Source organism: Odontesthes bonariensis, chromosome 15 (genome assembly GCF_027942865.1).
Source record: "Odontesthes bonariensis isolate fOdoBon6 chromosome 15, fOdoBon6.hap1, whole genome shotgun sequence".
In the NCBI taxonomy this organism is placed as follows: Eukaryota; Metazoa; Chordata; class Actinopteri; order Atheriniformes; family Atherinopsidae; genus Odontesthes; species Odontesthes bonariensis.
The window spans coordinates 29,738,437-29,757,770 of NC_134520.1; the positions used below are offsets into that span (position 1 = coordinate 29,738,437).

Genomic DNA, 19,334 nt, shown 5'->3' on the forward strand with positions numbered 1-19,334 from the left:
GAAATTGTGCAGTATTGTGAATATCTTTGTCAATATATGTCTCCATTAAAAAAACCTAACACTATAGACGTCGGAACTAGGGGTGGGGCCGCATCCCATCAGCCTCCCTACCCACAGCATTATGCTTTTAAGAAAATAAAGAATCTGAATTAAAACTAAATTTGTCTGACTTGCATGTATCTCTTTCATGTAATTAATGCGTATGCTTTTGATGTGATATGCAGCCTGGCTGACTACATACAGTGGCCCAGGGCGAGAGCAGGCAGTTCTTGATGCTGGTACCTACACCGGAACGGACCGGTACTTTTTTATTTTCTTTTCTTTAAATACTTTATTTAAACAGACATAAGTATACAACAAACAAAGAATGAAGTATACAATATAACATGACAGTTATGTAAACAAACAAACAAACAGGGGTGTTAGATGAAAACAAAGATGTACATAGAAATTGCCCTTAGAGCTTTTTCATTAGTAGAGTCTGTTATTGATTTAAAATATAGTTCTATATCTTTAATAAAATGGGGAAAATATGGCGTTTTATTAGCAAATTTCCATTTATGAATACAGTATAAAATTTCTGACCGGTACTTATGTTGCAGTACCTAATCTAGACCACGTGATGGCGACATTACGTGTCCGCAGCTGGTTTCACTTTGTTGTAATGTGATCAATCAGTGCTGCTGTGTCCTGTCTGACCGCCAGGGGTAAATGAAGGGAAGAGGCGGGCTTTATTTAGAGCTCGTCTCACTTAAAGTTGCCATTGCTGTATATCTGTTTAATCAGCCCTTGCTTCAAAGTAAGAGTAGATCCAGTAAAGCTGAAGAAAAAAGGCTGGCACCTTGGAATGGAAACATTTGGCCACACTGGGTATAAAGCGTACACTCTCGAATCGTTAAGTAAATATAAGAAAAAGAGTAACCAAATGTGCAAGTTCAGTATATTTAAAAAACAAATGCCTGTAGTAAAACAGATTAATAATCCCTAATACAGTGATTAAAGCATTGTATATAAGTTACAAAAGGTGATGTTAGTAAATACTGGTTTATGTCTTAGTGAGTAAGATCTATTGTTTTTTTTTTCTCTAAGAAATGTGCACTTTTTTAAAATGTCCACATTTTGCTGAGCTGATTTGGTTTCTTCTAATCAGTCATGCATTCAGGCAAAACTATTTAAGCTGAAAATAACACCCGATAAAGGTTTTGCTGATACTCCTACACCCCAAATGAGACCGAGCCTTGCTTCCTGCTGCTATCAGACTGTACAATCAGCAGTGCTCCCACATAAACATAAAAAAAGACTTAAACTGCTTTACATCCAACTGTGCAATATACTTCATATCAATCTGTGTTTGTTTGGTAGTCACTCTGTTTCCTTAGTTGTCTCATTCACCTGACAATACTTTTTATTTATGATAAAAAAAATGTCGTATATTACTTGCAAATTACATATCCAAAATAATATTAACATTCTATATGTTTGTGCATGATAATTTAATTTTGTATCTTAACTTGTATAATCTGTGTTTATTTCTATATTTGGTGCATCGTAGTCCTGCTATGAGAGTGCAAGTTTCCCTGTTTGAGGGACGAATAATAGATTTTTCTTTCATTAATGATTAATGTTCTTTCAGAGCATGTATTGATTTAGTATTCGAGGGGTAGGAACTGTGGAACAGGTTTTATTTGCTAGAATCAATCCTCCTGTTGAAAATGTTAATTGAAAATCCTCTTCCAGCTGAAGCAGGGATGGGCTCCAGCCCCTTGGCGACCTTTAAGCGGGTATCGAAAATGGATCTTCCAGCTGAAGTGATGAGGCATGTCAGTTGGGTATCTTACAGTCTTTTAACTAGGAACTTATTGTGTCATGCTCTGCCACAGTAGGCCAACACTTTCCGAGGAGTAAAAACAGGCTGCAACTTTGTCTTTGTTTTAATTAAGCCTGTTGAAGCTTTATTAACCTCTTTAATGAGGAGGTTGGATTGGACTGGTCGATTATGTCGCCATTAGACAGGTTGAAAGTGAAGAAGACGAGCAGCAGGAGTGATTAATGCAATGTATTTGTGAGCATATGAATATAGTGTAGGAGCTATTTCTCTATTTCTAGTTAAGTATTAGAATTTAGATTTATTTTATATTATTTGCTTAGTTTTTGGTTGATAATTAGCATTTTTGTTTAATTTGAGTTGTTTAGGATAAATTGGTTTGTAATTAATTTAATTCATTTTTTGTTTGACACTTAAATTGTTTCGCACATAAATACTTGGGTTTTAGGGAGCTCTGGGCCACGTGGGTGGTCACATGTTTTTTTTTTTTTTTTTTTACCAGTTAGCAGTTCTCAGTTGTCAGTTCGTGGGTGAACAGGTGAGGCAAGAAGGGATCCTGTAAAGCTTGTCATGTTCTGTTTTGCCAGCAAACACGGAATAAACCCACGATGAACTACATTTTTGGACCTTTTTTACTGCGTAAACCAGAAACCCACAGTGCATCAAGTGACTATTATGTTTTAGTTTGGTAGGTAACCTTTAAGACAAAAGTTTTTATTTTTTTCATAGACAAATAGTCACTACATATAGTTTTAAGCAAACAGGACCTGTTTAGGGTGATGAGAATACCAAAAAAAGCAGTAAAATGACCCTGTTCTGCATTTTCACAAATCAGAAAAAGGTTTCACAAATCCCAAACAAGGTTTTAATGAATCTACAGTCTCTTTAGAATCATTCTATCCGGATTTGAGCAGTGTAACTATTGTAGTTTCCATACAGGACCCAGTTTAGGGCGATCAAAATGCAAAAAAATGCAGTAAAATGGCCCTTTATGCCATCCATTTAATTCGCGAATCGGAGGTCAACTTCAGCGTCGTGTCTATGGGCTTGATGTGGCGCTCGTGTGCCCCCCCGGAACACCCCCTCATTTAAAATCACTGCTCCACCCCTGGTTTTAAGATCCTTTAACTAGTTGCAGTGGAGATTTTAACACACGGGAACAAAGCAGTCGGCCTTTTATTTTGGAAGGACAAACAGGAAGTGGTCCCGCTCGTCTCCCAGTTAATGTCACACATTTACGCTTTGTTGTCATCCGTAGCATCACCAACCTCCCACAACACAACACTACATTAAATCGGAGGCACAGCACAATGGGGCAGTAATGTCAGCGACGCTTGACATCGGAACATCTTCTCGAGCGCGTTGAGACTGTGTATGGATCTAATGATGATGAAAAAGAAGAAATTCAAGTTCAGGGTGGATTTTGAGCTGGATGAGCTGTCGTCGGTCCCCTTCGTGAACGGTGTCCTCTTCTGTAAAGTCAGGCTGTTGGACGGCGGGTTCTCCGAGGAGTCTTCTCGGTGAGGATGTTTAGCCTAAATGCTGCCAGCAGACCTTAAGGTTTTGGTTTTCAGTCCGCAGGTTGAACTAGTCATTTTACCTTGTTTGGAAACGTTAGGCGCTAACTAGCTAGGAAGCTAAACGTTTAACGTTAAAAAAAAACAAGCTAGTTTCGTCTACTGTAACATAATGATTGTAATGCTAACCTTTGTTTTTACTTCCAGTCGATGCTAATTTCAAGCCTGTATCTCTGAAAGCACAATCGCTTTAATTAGTTGGTATTTGCATTTAAGGCGTTTAGTGAAGCTAGCATTTACGGCCATTGAGCTAAATAATGACTCCTTTAGCTTTATGGTGCTTTGTGTGTAAGTTGAGACCTGACTTGGCTTTTTTTTGTCACCGTTTGGTCCTAAAGTTTTTACCAAAACAGTTGGAAGACCTTTGGCTGTGTTGTCATCGACTTTCATGCAAGAGTTTTGCACAATGTAAGCCCTTTAAAAGTCATTTACGGAAGCACGATCGTGTTTAATTGCATTTCCGTCTTAATAGTTTCATGTCTGTGACCCATCTCCGCTGATTCAGTTTATTCAACCAAATTATTCTTCCTTTTAAAGGTTCAAGTTTGTCAGCATGGCATACAGAAATGTGTACCTATAATATCTGGAGCTAATAATGGTCTGTTTCGTGGTTTTTAACCATTCGTTAAGTCACCAAATAAAATGCAAAATGAGAATTGTACTAGTACGTTTCTAAATAAAGAAGCATCCAGTATGTTGAAGTATCTGTAAACAAGACACTGAACCCCACGTTGCTCCACTAACTTGTAAGCTGATTAGGATAAAGGCTTCTGGTAAATGAATGCTATGAAATTCAATATAATATTAAGAAAAAACAGATGTGATGCATTGTGATGGGAAATTGGAAGGTTTGATGGTGGTGTTTTGAGGCAGGATCCTGACACCACTAATTTATACCATTTCCTATACGAAACACTGTGTCTGTACATGTTTTGCCTGACTAAATATAGCTCATACATGATACACTCAGAGGAAACTGTTAAAATCACTCCTGTAACTTGCAATCATATAGAAGTAAAGGCTGCAGCTTTGATTATTTTTATTGCTGATTTATATTCTGATGTTTCTTTTGAGCAACAGAGTAATGACCATCACAGTCCCTATTTACCTTGAGTATCATCCTCATTTTATATACCTGTCATACTGAATGTAATGCCTTAAATGTGCAGCTTTCATCAATTAAAGTGGCTGTTGATATAAATTCATACTTGTATGAAACTTATATGTATTTACAGGTTCTCTCTATGCCATCATACATGTTGGCATAGAGACTGTATCCGTGGATGTAATTCAATGCTGAAATTGATTGAAATTGACATATTTTGAACAGAGGAAGTGGAAACATGGAAGGGGTACTTGATATATAATCCAGGAGGGCATATTGTAAAAGTGTTTGTTACGAGGAGTTGAAAGATGATATTTCAGTCTTTGGCCATGAGGGGAAATGACCTATTCCGATTATTCACTGTAACCCTGAATGAATTGATTCATGGTTATGTTGTTATCGATGACAAGATAACACAAGCAAAGTCCTGTCTTCTCTGGAGCCGGCTTTGAGCTGTCACGTCCAAATGAGACTGGTTTCTAACACTGGACCAAAGGAAAAGCATTGTTTGGGAGTGAGGCTGCAGGGATTAGATGGCTTCACCCTGATTTAATGTAACAAACCCTCTGTTGTGCTTCATATACAGTTGTTAAATAAAGTCTCAGTCCATGCTGGACAATTTGCAGAGGGATCATTTTGTCACTGTAGAGACTTTAATAAGTTCTAGATACTAAAATTGTGTTTTTTATTAGATGCATTCTGTTTAGGCTCATTACGATCCTGGTTTTTGTTAGGAAAGTTAGCCGTCATTGCTTTGTGAGCCTCCCCTTCTTGTGTGTGGCTTTTTGTTTTCTCTCTTAAATGTATTTACTCTTTTGCGATTATATAAACCTTGAAGCACATTGAGACTTTTAAAATCTTGCTTTAATCTTTTGATTGCTGCTTTGCATGGGAAAGCCCTGCATAGGAGAATCAAAGCATTTACTGTTGCATTGTTTCAAATGTAGGCATTTAAGTTTGACTCCAGCTGCCTTTTAAGTACAGAGCAGCTGTAGTTTAACAAGATCTCTGAACCGTGCAGAGAGATGAGAGCGAGACGGCCTCTGCTTGTGCTTTAAACAAGACTTACTCACACTGACTAATTGGATTTCGCAGCGCAGAGAAAAGCTGTGAGCCACCGCACATGAACTTAAGCCAGAATTCCCGAAGCACACAATGTCCAACTGGCTGGGAGTTTCCTCTCCGACTCTGGGAGTTCACTCTCAGAAATTCATCAACCTTCAAATGAAGTTAGCGTTCGCAAAACATTACTTGCACATCATCTGCTTTTTATTTATAGTAAGGCAATGATGTGGTTCAAAACACAAGCCTGCATATTCAGTCAGCCGGTCGGAAAGGTCTTAACAAGGATCTGCTCACCCTGCAAATCGTTTAGGTCTCCCATGTCCCCAACACGCCTTTAACGGCAACATTTCTTTTGTTATTCCACGTCACTGCTCCAGTAGCAAAGCCTTAAAAACGGTTTATTTATTTTTTTTTTTTTTACTTGTTGCATCATTTTCTTTTGTACGGCATTTAACCTGAAGCCCCTCGACACTTTTGGCATTTAAATCCAGCAAAGTCCTGCAAAATGTACTGCGTGTAGGCTCTATAAACAGATGGGAGTTGGTTAGGTGAGTGGGAGAGGAGAGGATGCCAGTGAAAGAGAGGCCATCTGTGGCATCGTAATTCTCCCCACGCACAGTCTTTCTCTTTCACTTCATCTCGTCCTTTTACTGAGAGCAGGCTGGAAGTCACATCCATTTTAACCACAAGATGGAGGAGGATGTGTGTTTTTTCTAGTACTCTCACGTTAATACGCGGCACACCTGCCGTCGTAACCCCTGAATTCATCAGTGACAAGAATCAATTGGAGAAATCAGGACAGCAATTAATTAACTTGTGTATTAAGCACCCAGAGAAAAAGGAGGATAATCACATAAGCTTGTATTGGCAGCTGGAATCAGTGCCCGCAGCTATGAGGTGTGGGAAATGTTAATCCGGCTGCCGTTCAGTCTAAGAGGTTTTATTTGTTATGTAATAAGACACTAAGAAATATATTAATGAAGTTCTCCAACACTGCAAAAAAAAAAACGTGGTTGTAATTTATGTGGTTGACACTACTGCCAATGCAATAGTTTCTGTTGGTAACAAATACAAAATTCCATTACTTCCACATCTAAATAATATGTTGGGTTATATTTTTGATGTCGCGCCATAACGTGAGCATTATCTAAATCTCTGTCAACATTCGGTTGCGATTTGGCCTTTAAGACTCCAGCATGTAGCCCCTGCTCACAAACAAATTCTATCTGACCTTCCATGGTGCTTAAAGGGGGTCTAATTCTTTGTGATTTTACCCTCCCAGGGAGCCAGTTCAGGCCAACTGTGTGCGATGGAGGAAGCGGTTCTCTTTCCCCTGCAAGATGAGCGCCAATGCGGGAACGGGTGTGCTGGACCCGTGTGTGTGTCGCGTGTCTGTCAGAAAGGTATAAAGCAACAGAAGAAGCAGCAATAATAGCGAACGGAATCTTTAAATTTGTAATTTAATCATTTCATTTGACATTTGAATGATAAAAGGGACACAAATGACAATTCAAAATATTTCTAAAGTGTTTTCTGTCTATGCTAACCTTATTTGTAAACTATTTCTAACATAATCTTTATAATTTAAATGTTTGTTTCTTTTCCCCAGGAGCTGAAGGGTGGAAAGGCATATGCAAAGGTAATTTCTCACATGTTTATCTTATCACACCCAGATCGCCCCGAAAAACCCCTCCGAGTGTCCCTGATTTAGAGTAAGCAGCCTTATTGATGCCGATAGCTTCGTGAGCCTGCAGCTAACAGATGGCTTTCAGTGCCTGTGGGTTTCCCCATCCTGTCATGCTTTTGCTTGCTCTGATTATTTACTGAGCACACTGAACCTCTACTGCACATTCTAGACTTGTTAAAATCCCTTTTTTTAATCACCATTTCAGAAGATTATCCTCATGTCATTGAAGAAAATTTGGCTTTAAACTTTGTTGGTATCCTTCAGAATATTTTAAATTCTTCTCATGTCCCTGCATGCTGTCATTTTTGCATCCAGATATCATTTTGCTGATAGGAAGAGAAAAAAACAGTCTTTTGGGAGAAAAAAGGCTTCACCCTGTGTCATTCTCTCTCTTTCAGCTTGGTTTTGCAGATCTGAATTTAGCAGAGTTTGCCGGCTCAGGGAATACAACCCGCAGATGTCTGCTGGAAGGCTATGATACCAAAAATACTCGGCAGGATAACTCCATTCTCAAGGTAACATTGGAGCACCCACAACGACCTGACTTCAGTGAGGACACCTTGGTGCTGTGAATAAAAGCCTGTTATTATTCATCAGCCTTGGAAGTACGTACCGAACAGGTTTTTAACTTAAAAGTTGTCCAGCGGCCTGTACAACAAAGGAGGATTAGAGGCTTATTGGGGAAACTTCATGTTCGGCTTTGGATCTTTAGTATCACAAAGCTAGTTTACTTCTAACTGGGTTGTGTCACCATGGCAACTTTTGCTGTGAACCTAAGCTGCTCCAGGTTGGGTTTTGAGATAAGAAATCAGCATATGCAGAGACGGTGAACGAGTTTCTGTCCCACTCTGACCAACTGCAGTCTGAACAGAGAGCGGTTACTCTAAAGCTTGTTCCAGCTGACTTAAGGATTAGCAACTTATATAAATTACTTATCAAAATCATCATTGAATTACAAAGGACGTCCTTGCTTTTCTCTCACGTATTACGTGTGTGCAGCATATCAAACTTACAAAATGTGTCAAATGATGTTTCTATGTGAACGTTCGTATCCACAGACATCTTTAAAAATGGTAAATAAAATCACGAGCCGCCCGAAAGGCTTTTTGTTCGGCATTTTAGAAACCTGGATGACAGAAAATTAACTTTGTTTGCAACATTTACAAAAAGCCCACCGACTTGATTTATGCTTGTTCATTAGCCTCATTTGTCCAGGCTGTATCTGGCAGAATCAGACCGAGTCTACGGACTCCACACCTGATAACTACACACGATGCACAGCTGCATCTTCTTTGGACCTACTCGTGCCACCACAGGGATATTGATCAGTTTGTTCATTCACGCATTCACACTGTCAGCTGCCGAACTTCCTGCTTTGGCTGAAGCAGCTGTGTTCATTTGTCACCTTGCTCAAAATATATCATTTAGATTTTTTCATCTGATGACAGCTGCACCCTTTTTACAAGAACGTGCACATATCAAGAGCTGAGTTCCTGAGCTGAACCAGCACCATAGTCCCACCTTGTTAGATCTCACCTTACTATACCCTTGGTATGTTTAATCTGCTTTGTTGTACTGACCTCTGGTTGGATTGGGGTCAGAATTAATCAAATGACATTAAAAAGATGGTGGTAAATAAAAGTAGAATGCAGATGTGGGGCTTACGTTAGCCATTAACTACTGTATGTCATTAAGATTACAACAATCCTTGATGGTGTGCACATTTTCTTGTGCTTCACTTATCTGCAGTTAGATGGTGTAAATATGAGAAGGTTAATGGAAATAGTAGAAATAGAAAAACTGTCACTTAAACTTCTGCTTCCCAGAGTTTATTACATGTTTTGAAGAAGACTTAATAAACATCAGGGGAATGGAAACACCTTTGAGAAACCGCACCTGAACTGACAAAGCCTAAAATAACACGACTCACCTGCTCCCGACTGTCAGCATCTAACCCCCGAACCCTTTCATTCACTAATTAATGGAAAGCAGGCTATTGTGTAACCTCTCCTTTTTAAAATAAATTAAAAAATAAACATGAATACAAGCTAATTGGAACACTGACTGCAAATAAAACCATTAAACAAAAGTTTTCTGCTTGTTTCAACAGGTTATCATCAGTACACAGCTCATGTCCGGGGATCCCTGTTTCAAAACGTGAGTTAAAACATTTTTCTTACTTCTCTTTAATAATACATTATGAACACCAGTGCGTTGATTAGTTGGTGATATTCTGTCTGATTTCTATTTTCCTAATTAAACAGCTTTAGTTCAGAGTGTGCTGAACTAAAGCTGTCAACAATTAACTAACTAAAAAATGTGCTAAGTCAGACTTTGGAAGGTCAGGTTACTGTTAGACAATCAGATTTCTATATAAAAAGCTGTGGCTGATGTCATCTAGAAGGTAGTACGCTCATGGTTGACCGACTTGTGTGCCAGCAGAAATATTCTTGTCAGTAAGACTGTGCGTAAAGGAAAAGAAGTGCTTCTTAACCCAAGGATATAATTTGACCTAAAAAAACACTGGAGAGACAATCTTTTGATGTTGCAAGCTGTATCTCTTCAGCATGTGGAAGAATATGGAGATTCTACTAAGTAATTCATTTTTTACCCTAGTTCTGATTTCTAATGGTTTATCACCTGACTGCCCTTTCTTAGATTGTCATTTCCAATATTTCATCAGCATTGAATTAATTATTTCTTTACCTTTTTTTGTCTTTAAACAATTTGAATTATTAAAAAAATTGGAAAGCTAAAGCCACACATGTGTCCTCTGTCATCAGGCCTCCCTCCACAGCTACAGTGATTGGGATTCAGGGTGACGGAGAAAGCCTGCTGGAGGAGAGGAGGGGAGGAGACTCGCAGAAAGCCTGTTCTGGTGAGGCCAATCACACCGGTCAGCTCCGACTCATCGTCTCTGTTTTCTCTGTTTCCCGAACATCTGCAGGCACCTGGCGCATAATGTTTCAACTGTGACAGACCTGTCTCAGGATTTGGAGTTTTGTTCCATTTCCATGTGTTTGTTAAGCGATACTGACGGCCAGTCATTCAGACACCAGTCACTTATGCATGCACAGCAAGGTTTGGTCCTAATTTGGCAAATGATCTGCTTTTCAGAGGAATCTGCTAAATCGTTTCATTAGATGAGTAAATAAAAGTGCCATTCACACGCTCATAATCCATGGATTTTGCTACCGTCGGTAACCTCGGGGCCAAAGCATTTTATCTTCTGTAGCAAACCATCTGGCGAGGTAGGTTAATCTGCACCGTGAACTGTTGAGAAAGCTCAATATGTGTCAAGATTCATTCAATATTACCTCATCTAAAAATGCTGATGATAAATACAAACTAAATAAGAGTTTATTTGAGTAAACTTAAAAACTCAGAGGTCTTAAGAGGCTATTCTGTCTAAATAGCCAGAATATGATGCAACTCATTTTTGGTAGCTCTTAATATTGTTCAGGACATTAATAAACTAAATATTAAGAGATTAATATTTATAGATATTAGGATTTATGTGAGTAAATCTCTATAAGGGTTTAATGGCTCAAAATCCTTATGGAAGATGTTTTTTTTTTTTGTTTGTTTTTTTTTTGTTTTAACTAAAGTGTATTTGTCCAAATATGAATTTGCTTCATGTCTCTCATACTTAAAGTTAAGCTTTTTGTCCACCCACCACCACAGTTTAACGTTGCTGCTCCAGCCGTCCCATTCTGCTGTTTCACCTCTTCTTTCCTCTCCCCTCTGTTGTTCATGTGTGAGCATGTCACAATGTTGAATGGTTGTTCTTCCTGCAAGCTTCAGAGTAGAAGAGCTCTTTCATGTATAATTTAAAGTGGCTCTCTTTAAAATGAACCACAATCTGTTCTGATCTGTGGTTAAAAATAGGACTGTATACGGTTGGGGGGGGTGTTGTGTTTTGATATGTGTATAAAGTGTGTTAGTATGACGATGGTCTTTCCTGTTATCACCACCTCTTCTTTCTGTTTATGTGCAGGAACATGTTTGTTATATGTGCAGAACTCATTCAGATGGGAGGTTTGGTCTTTTATAAGCACAGATGTTATTCTGTAGATGGGTTTCGTTTGAATATCTTCAAATAATTTAGTTAGTAAATGTTATAGTAGATATGATATACTATAGTGTGATAGTTACACACACATTGATTCACCCAGAGAAAAGGAGGGGGAGGGGGGGTTACAAGTTTGTATCTTAGATGGGTTGTTTGACACTAAAATAGCACTTTGTGTGTTCATCTTATTGATGGCTAAAACTTAAGTGATTTGCACACACTGCTTTCTCTCTTTAGTTAGCATTTAATTGTATCAAGACTGCCAAGCGATTTCCATTCATTTATTTTCTAAGTAGCTTTATTTTTGGCGTCGCACTTGCCATCAGAGGTCACCTGCTAATTAACTCGTATGCGAAATTAAATTGAGAAACACTGCGTGGGAGGCATAGCGAGGAGGTAGTTGTAGCTGTTGCCACTTGACATGAAATAAGCTAGAAATCAGCAACCAGTAACACAACCGTGCTTGGACTGAATTTACTTTGAAATAAATATATATATATATATATATATATATAACATAAACGTTCTGCAGAGTTGGATTGTGTTTCTGCTGTATACGTTTTTTTCCTCTAACTAACTATAGGACCCTCAGAGATAACAGTGCTTTACTTTGTTGAGCTGTTGTTTCTGCTGTTGTAACAGATGTTTTCTGACTCTGAAAGGAGGTTTTATAAAGCTCTATAAGGCTCTTTATTCAGATGTTGGCAGGTTCCATCACTACACTGGATGTTTGCAGAGCTTTCAAGCTTTAGTCACCCCCTCCATTCTTTCTAATCCAGGAGAGAGTCGAGAAGGGAAATGTCCTGTTGTGTCGGACGAGCTGGGGGGCTGCGGCCACTCCCGAACATCAAGCTATGCCAGTCAACAGTCCAAGCTCTCAGGTAGAGGTATCCCACATTTTTAGAAACTGTGAAAGTTTTTCCTCATCCCCTGTTGTCCTGTGATGCAGATAATAATATATATGAACAGATGGCCAAACCACACAAAGCTTATCCTTTGCCCAGCTGAGTCAAATACTCGAGAATAAGAGATGTACAAGGTTAAACTGGGAAAAGAAAAAGTCTTTTGACTGTGGAGGAGAGACGGTTCAGTTCAAACTGGGGGCTCGAGTTTCCATTACAGGCCGATCGGATGACAGAAATAAAAGATCGGAGGAAATGGAGAAATGCTCTAAGTCAGTCAGCTCTAATAGCCCTCTCATGTAGAATTTAGAAATGTACTTCCTGCCAAATGCATCTCTTATTGAGATTTATTCTAACCTCACATTGGTTTGTGGGAAGTTTCCTCTTCCAGCAGTGAGCCAGTGATCTAATGTCTCTCGCTTTAACAGGCTTCTTGCAGACATGAATGCAGCATCAACTGCTGAATAACTAATCACATCACAAGCTGCACATCTGCAGCGTTGGACATAATATTAATTATATTTCAGTAGCATTTCTGTAAAATTCTATTCATTAAAAACGGTTATATTAAAACTATATCAGATTAGTTTAGACCTTTAATCCATCTCAGTTGCAGTTCCTTGAAATCTCTTAAATGCCATAAAAACCGGTGCAGTATTTTTTTTAAGGTTTACAGTGAACATTGTTGACAAATGGCAAGGAAAAAAAAAAAGTTTTAGAGGGGAAAACTACGATGTATTTAATCTGAAAATGTCAAAGCACCCCTGAGGTAAGATATGAATAGATTAATCTCTTGTGTGGTTATAACATCACTGCACATCTGTCTCAGGCTACAGTTCAGGTCACTCCCGCTCGTCCAGCATGTCAGAGTTCAGCCACCGGAGAAATCACTCTGTGGGTAGCGCCTCAACGGGCATCGGAAGCATACCTGAGCCCAGTGAGGACCGGGAGTCCAGACCCTGTCCAGCTCTGCCTGAATACCCCGTCCCCACAGCCCCCACCAGAGACCCACCAGGCACACCGGTGCGGAGTGCTTCGTCCTATGAACGTCTGAACAGGTCAGTCTTTGGGTAGTTTTGTAAGCAGTGGAGCTAAAAAAAAAAAATTAAAAATGGAGCTATATATTTAAGCCATGTAATTCATTTTAGCCCACGGAGATGAAAAGCAAAAAAGTTGTTTTTATTTAAGTAGAGAAATTGAACTTTCCAAAACCATAAGTCACAAGTGGGACTAAAGCTGTGTGGCAGAGCAGCTGAAGCATATTTGTGTTTTCATCAAAAGGGGTTCTTTATTTCTTACATAATTCACTGGGGATGGTTTTAAGTACTAATAGGACAAACTATGATGTTGTGAAACATCTTGTCATACAGCTCTTGTGTTACTATAGCCTCACATTTAAACTCTGAGTTCAGGAAATTTCCATTGAAAATTGATTCCATTCATGTGTATGTAAATATAAAAGCAGCTAGAATCATAACTGGTTGCTGAAAGCGTTAGTGTCAACAAGACAATTGGACTTATATCTCTTTCAAATTTTTATTCCTGTGAGGATTAAACAGATGTGATTGAATGTGTTGATAAGAAGTCTTTGTCTGTAGATGTTTTCCTCTAACATGGCGAGGCAACAGTTTAGTCCTTCTATACTATTCCAAGATTAACACATCTTTACTAAGTGACACTTTCAGGGTGAGCAGTCTTATCAAACTGTCAGGAGGAAGCGAGTAAGCAGAATTTTCTAAACAAACAATCCCTTATAAATTTTAAAAATAATATGCAGAAATTGTCTTCCTCCTGTCTAAACTATTTAACCAAGCAAATGATCTGGGATTCTAATCATGTGGACGATCAGCTGTCTCTGCCTCTACAGCAGAAACGGGGCCAAAACTCACAAACATTAAAAGAGGAAACATGAAACAACAAACCCAACTGACACGAAATCACAACGTTTTTCAAAGAGATTATTAAACCATGGAGTGGCCCTCACAACTGTCTTCCTCAGGGTCTGCCTCTTTTGAGATCTGGACTACTTAACCCTACAGCTTCTTATTATTGTATGAGGGAGCATACAGTAAATAGCCTGACAGCTCAGACAACACATCAAACTGAAAAATACTTGACTGCCTTTTCTCTTCTTAAATACATTTGCCCTCTTGGACCAGGGACAGCTGGTAGGCTACTGATCCCTCTTTAAGGCGCAATCTCGCCGCATGTGTTGAGCCGACCCAAGTTGTTGAGAACTCGTCATAATTCCTTCGTCACATATCCGCTCAATAAACTCTAGACTTCACTGCTATACCATTCCTCTATTTTGGCCAATATTTCACAGATGCTTGTTTTTGTTACGGCAGTTGCCAATGCTGTACCGATGATGCATTCAGTGACTTGATTTTAAATCTGAATGCCCATCATCCGTCTAGTTAAAGATTAAAGACCACTTAGAAGTCAGATTTCCTGGTTCATCTTCCCACATCGGAGGTAGTGAATGTGGCATCATCTGAATTTGAAGCTTGGCAGAGATAAAGTCGAGGAAACTGGATAACCTTTTAGATCGAGGTATGTTTCCTTTCAAATCTGCTCACTCAACCGGAAGACACATTTTCAGCTCTATGGGTCCCAAAACAAATTGCCAGGGTCGCAAGTGTACGCATGCTTCCAAAAACACGATAGCAATGACTTAATCAAATTATCGTTGTCTAATTAAATGCAAGCCTAAGGCTCCATGACTAAACAAACATTTCTTCACACAAAGTGAAATGTCAGAGGCACGAATAAAGCAGCATTTTCAGTTTGCATTGAACTCCTTGGTTCCTTCCCCTCAGACACCCTGTGAAACAGGACTCCATGGAGTCTCAGCTAAAGAGAATGGATGATACAAGGGTTGATGCTGACGATGTTGTGGAAAAAATCCTACAGAGCCAAGATTTTACACCCAGCCTGCTGGACTCCAGCACCGAAGGTGAGAAACATCCAATACATAACTGGTATTTGTGTAAGTTTGAGCCTCAAGCTTCTCTGGCATATTTCCCCATAATGTATTCCCTCAGAAATGGTTACACTCGTAAGCTTCAAAAGGAAAAAACAGAAACATTTCAGCCCCGTTGTGGAATACAACCATCTGTGCCAAGTGCACCTCATTTGCATAACACAATAATTAGGCTGATACTATTGTGTTAGTTTACGAGTCAGTGTGTGTATTTTTAAGAGGGCATTGTGCTTCTATCCAAGGTTTCATCCAGCTCAAAGCTAAGAAAAGAGAATTGCTGTCAATACATGATTATTTTTAGATCGCCTAGCAACTGGCTGCTCCTCATAACAAGAATTATACAGGAGGCTGGGTGCTTTGTGCACTGTGACTGAATGTTACTGCAACTGTTGTCTACTTCAGAGGAAGGCCTGCGTCTATTTGTTGGGCCTGGAGGAAGTACAGCCCTTGGAAGCCATCACCTTCCCACCAGGTGAGCATCAAGCTCGAACAGTTGTCGACTGACACACACACACACACACACTCTTATACACACATCTATGGCGGCAAAGGCTGTGGGAAGGTCTAAAAATAAACTGCAATGACAATTTTTATTGAAGCAGCTTCATCTCACTCTGTGCAGTCTCTCCATGATTTGTTTTTAACTCTTACAGAGACAGTGTGTAGGATTTCCCTTCTAGTTATACATTAAATACAACGGCTGTTAAAAATCCAACTCTAGCCATTGTTCTGCACTACTGTAAAAAAGAAAAGAAAACTGGGCACATTGAACTCTGTGGAAGAGCACCAGCAGCATCCAGATATAAAAGACTCATTCCAACTTAATTCCTTTTTAAAGTAATTCTGCTCTAATAAAAATAGCATTTCTGCCTTCAGTATTACTGAAATAGAAAAATATTCAATCTGGGTAAAAACTCACACAAATATTTCATTGTTCCACCCTTAACTTTTATTACAGCAAGCATTTGCCAAGATGTCATTTTGATAAACTTAAGCAATGTCACAATGTTCATTGACATCCAGAGTTGCATTGATTTTTCTCCAAGAGTCAGACATGTGGAAAATGTTCTCCAGCACATCTCACAGATTCCCAACCGGGTCAAGGTTCAGACCATCTCATACTCCATATGCCTGAGCTATCAGGTGAAAAAAGCTGGTCATTCGTTATGTTCAGGTAGTCAGCTGACCTCATTCTTTTGGGAACACATGATATGATATGACCGACTGAAACAGCCCCAGATCATTTGTTTAGTCTAAATCCAGGTGGTGTAAATACTGGTTTTCCTTTTCCTTAAATGGTATGCAGAACAGTGGGTGATATTGTGCCTCCGGTGTGATGTAGTTGCACCCGTGTTTTAGGTTTTTGGAGAATTTTGACATTTATCAATAAGTCAGAATTCCAGAACATTAGTAGCATCTTTTTTTCTTTTAATTGATATTCTCTGATTAATTTTGATAAATATAATTTCAATATCTTTCTTTAGAATGGTTTCTAAATATGCTGACTTTTGGAAAAGCTATAAATAAGCTACATTAGGTGTAATACACTTCTTCTCTTTGACCTTTCTTGGTGCGGTGCAAGAGGGAATTCCCATCATTCTTCAGCCATAGTCTGGAACATGTGGATTCATCATCACACACGACAATTAATTAAGTGTTCTCGTGTCTTCTCAGGGTTGGAGCTGGAGCATACGAGCAGGTGGTGATTAAGCGTTAAAGCCTCTCAGTGACTTCCTGATGGTGATTATGTCAGAAAACAAAATGGAAACAAGTCAGTTTTCATTTTCGCCCTCATTCCTAGAGAACACAAAGTACCTGATCAGCGCTGTATCAAGTCTGATCACTCTTGATACCTTCCACATTACGATAGTGCCGTCCTGTGTTCATATCTTCTCCAAAACACTGTAGCTGCTCAGATATTTTCAGGAGCAAGAAGCGGACAGATATCATCTCAGTGTAAACCCCACCGGCTGAAGATCAGGAGAAAATAAATATCAAATCATTCAAAGAACCTCGAAAATGCATTAAAAGCCCCACGTCACCTCCTGTCAGTTGAACAGAAATTAAAATATTAATAACCTCGCTTCTGTTGGCGACAGGAGGATGAGCTCCGTGGGTGCGACATCAAAATGAGCTTAAGTCTACACTGAAGAAAGTGTTTTAGTACATTCCTTTATCTGTTGATTTTTGACTTGCTTTTCAAATTGGATGTTCCACGTAAAAATTTGCCTGGAAGCTGCTAAAAAGCAATTATTGTTAGCGGTCTGACAGCTGTTTGTGTTTTTAAAGATGAGACTATTTTTAAACGAATACATCAGTCTGAAGCTATTTGATGTGTGAAAACGGACTTTGAGTGAGTGTATGTGCTTATATGTTCACTGTGTGATATGACCACTTTCATTCATAGTCGCCATAATTCCTTTTATCTTGGGTGAGTGAAGGGATACGAGCTCCCGGAAGTAATATTATGTTGGTACTGGCACAGAGAAAAAGGGAGGGCATGACAACAATTAGGATGGACAGCCAAGGATGTAAAGCTATAACCTCTGTCCATTATACAAACATTATTTTCCTGTTGTCACTGCACTCTGCATTTAGAGGGCGGTAAATGCTAACAGTTGTTGATTCTATGATGGATATTCACACTGAAGGGTATTTAACTGATTTCTATAGCTGTGCAGTTATGAACAGCTGTGCTACATCACTGTGAGCTGGCCTGTTAATCGGGGAGCTTACATCAGTGAACAGATGAGCTCCTTTATGATGCATCGGATCCATAATCTGTAGTTTGTTTTAAAAAAAAGCATTGAACAGAAAAGGACTAGTTAAGTGATCCACTGCCAAGAAGAAAACACTCAACCAAACCTGTATTTATGAAGGTCCAGAGTAATACTGCAGTTTTTTTAATGTGTATATCTCCTTGCTTCACATTAAAGGTCAGAGCTGAGGATTGCCCTTTATCCACAGAAGCAGTCAAATACGTCTCTGTTTAGTGCTCCAGATAACTTATATTCAGAGTTTTGAAATCCTCATAGTGTCCTGCATGTGGATAAGCATTTCTAGCCTCTTAGGAGTTTTAAGTGCATATTGTATGAGAACAAATTAGCCACAAAAAGCTGTTATTACCTGGAAGCCTGACTGGTTTATGCTTAAAAAAACACAACTGGTGAAAACAGACCGCACAGCACCCTTAAACCTTCTGTCTCCTGCTGTAAGTCATGGTAGAGGTCGGATAAAATACCTCATCAAGAAACTATAAACATTTTACATCAATATCTGCACAAGTCAGTGTTTGTTGTTTTAACTGTACGTCAGTGTTCTCCATCTTCTGCGTGAATATGGTGCCCATCTAAAGATTACTGCTTCAGCAGATTTCCACATTGTGTTTGCAGAGCTGGACACATCTTAATGGCTTTTCCTATTTATGTGTTCTGCCATTTTAGAGAAAGGAAAAAAAAATCTATTTCACACCGAAAGAAACTATTTTGCTTGCCTACTTTTAGTGTTTGAATTCCTTTCGCTCTCATGTAAAGCAGAAATCTGCACAAACGTTGATGTATGAAGTAACTACAAATCAGTGTGTTCATCGTCTGTTTTTGAGTTGGAACGCCTACATCGAAAATCATATTTATAGGATATAACTGTCTATGTTTTTAATCTTCTGTTGCTGATGTTGTGCCATATTTTTGATAAATGTTATTGGGAGAATCGTCTTTTCTCCACACAATATAGTAACCTAGTTTTAAGTGTATGATTTTTGGCTACAAAATGTCTTGAGTGGTTTTAATTTTTGTTGGGTTTATTTTTTTTTTGTAATAAAAATAACTTTTATTACCTGTGTGACACAGGTATGTTCATCTTGGTACCTAACATGTTGTTACAAACATGGTTGCTTTTTCTCTTCTGTGAAGTTGTTGTCTATATAAAACTGTATTCCCCTGTAAAGTGATGTTCTGTCCTGTTCTGACACGGTCAAGTGTTCTGTTTCAGACTCGTTCTTTTGACCAACATTTGCTTCCCTAAACAACTGTACTTGATGCCTAAAATGTCTACCTGGCACTGTTGAATAAAACAGTTTAAAATGCTCAGTATGTCTGAATTCAGCCTGTGCAGCAATA

The 19,334-nt window shown here is 39.0% G+C and overlaps 1 protein-coding gene across 2 annotated transcripts; it reads left to right on the forward strand.

The window, feature by feature from the left end:
• The first annotated feature begins 3,077 nt into the window (after positions 1-3,077).
• On the forward strand, positions 3,078-19,315 carry fam102bb (family with sequence similarity 102 member Bb). 2 transcript variants are annotated; one of them, XM_075485919.1, is made up of 11 exons: positions 3,078-3,345; positions 6,855-6,975; positions 7,182-7,211; positions 7,658-7,774; positions 9,370-9,416; positions 10,043-10,137; positions 12,111-12,212; positions 13,063-13,291; positions 15,053-15,189; positions 15,619-15,688; positions 16,891-19,315. In XM_075485919.1, exons 1-11 carry the CDS (start codon positions 3,200-3,202, stop codon positions 16,931-16,933), a joined length of 1,137 nt encoding a protein of 378 aa, XP_075342034.1. In that variant the 5' UTR covers positions 3,078-3,199; the 3' UTR covers positions 16,934-19,315. The 2 variants fall into 2 exon arrangements, with proteins under 2 accessions (XP_075342034.1, XP_075342035.1); XM_075485920.1 differs by having other exon boundaries at positions 12,114-12,212.
• Positions 19,316-19,334: the final 19 nt, after the last annotated feature.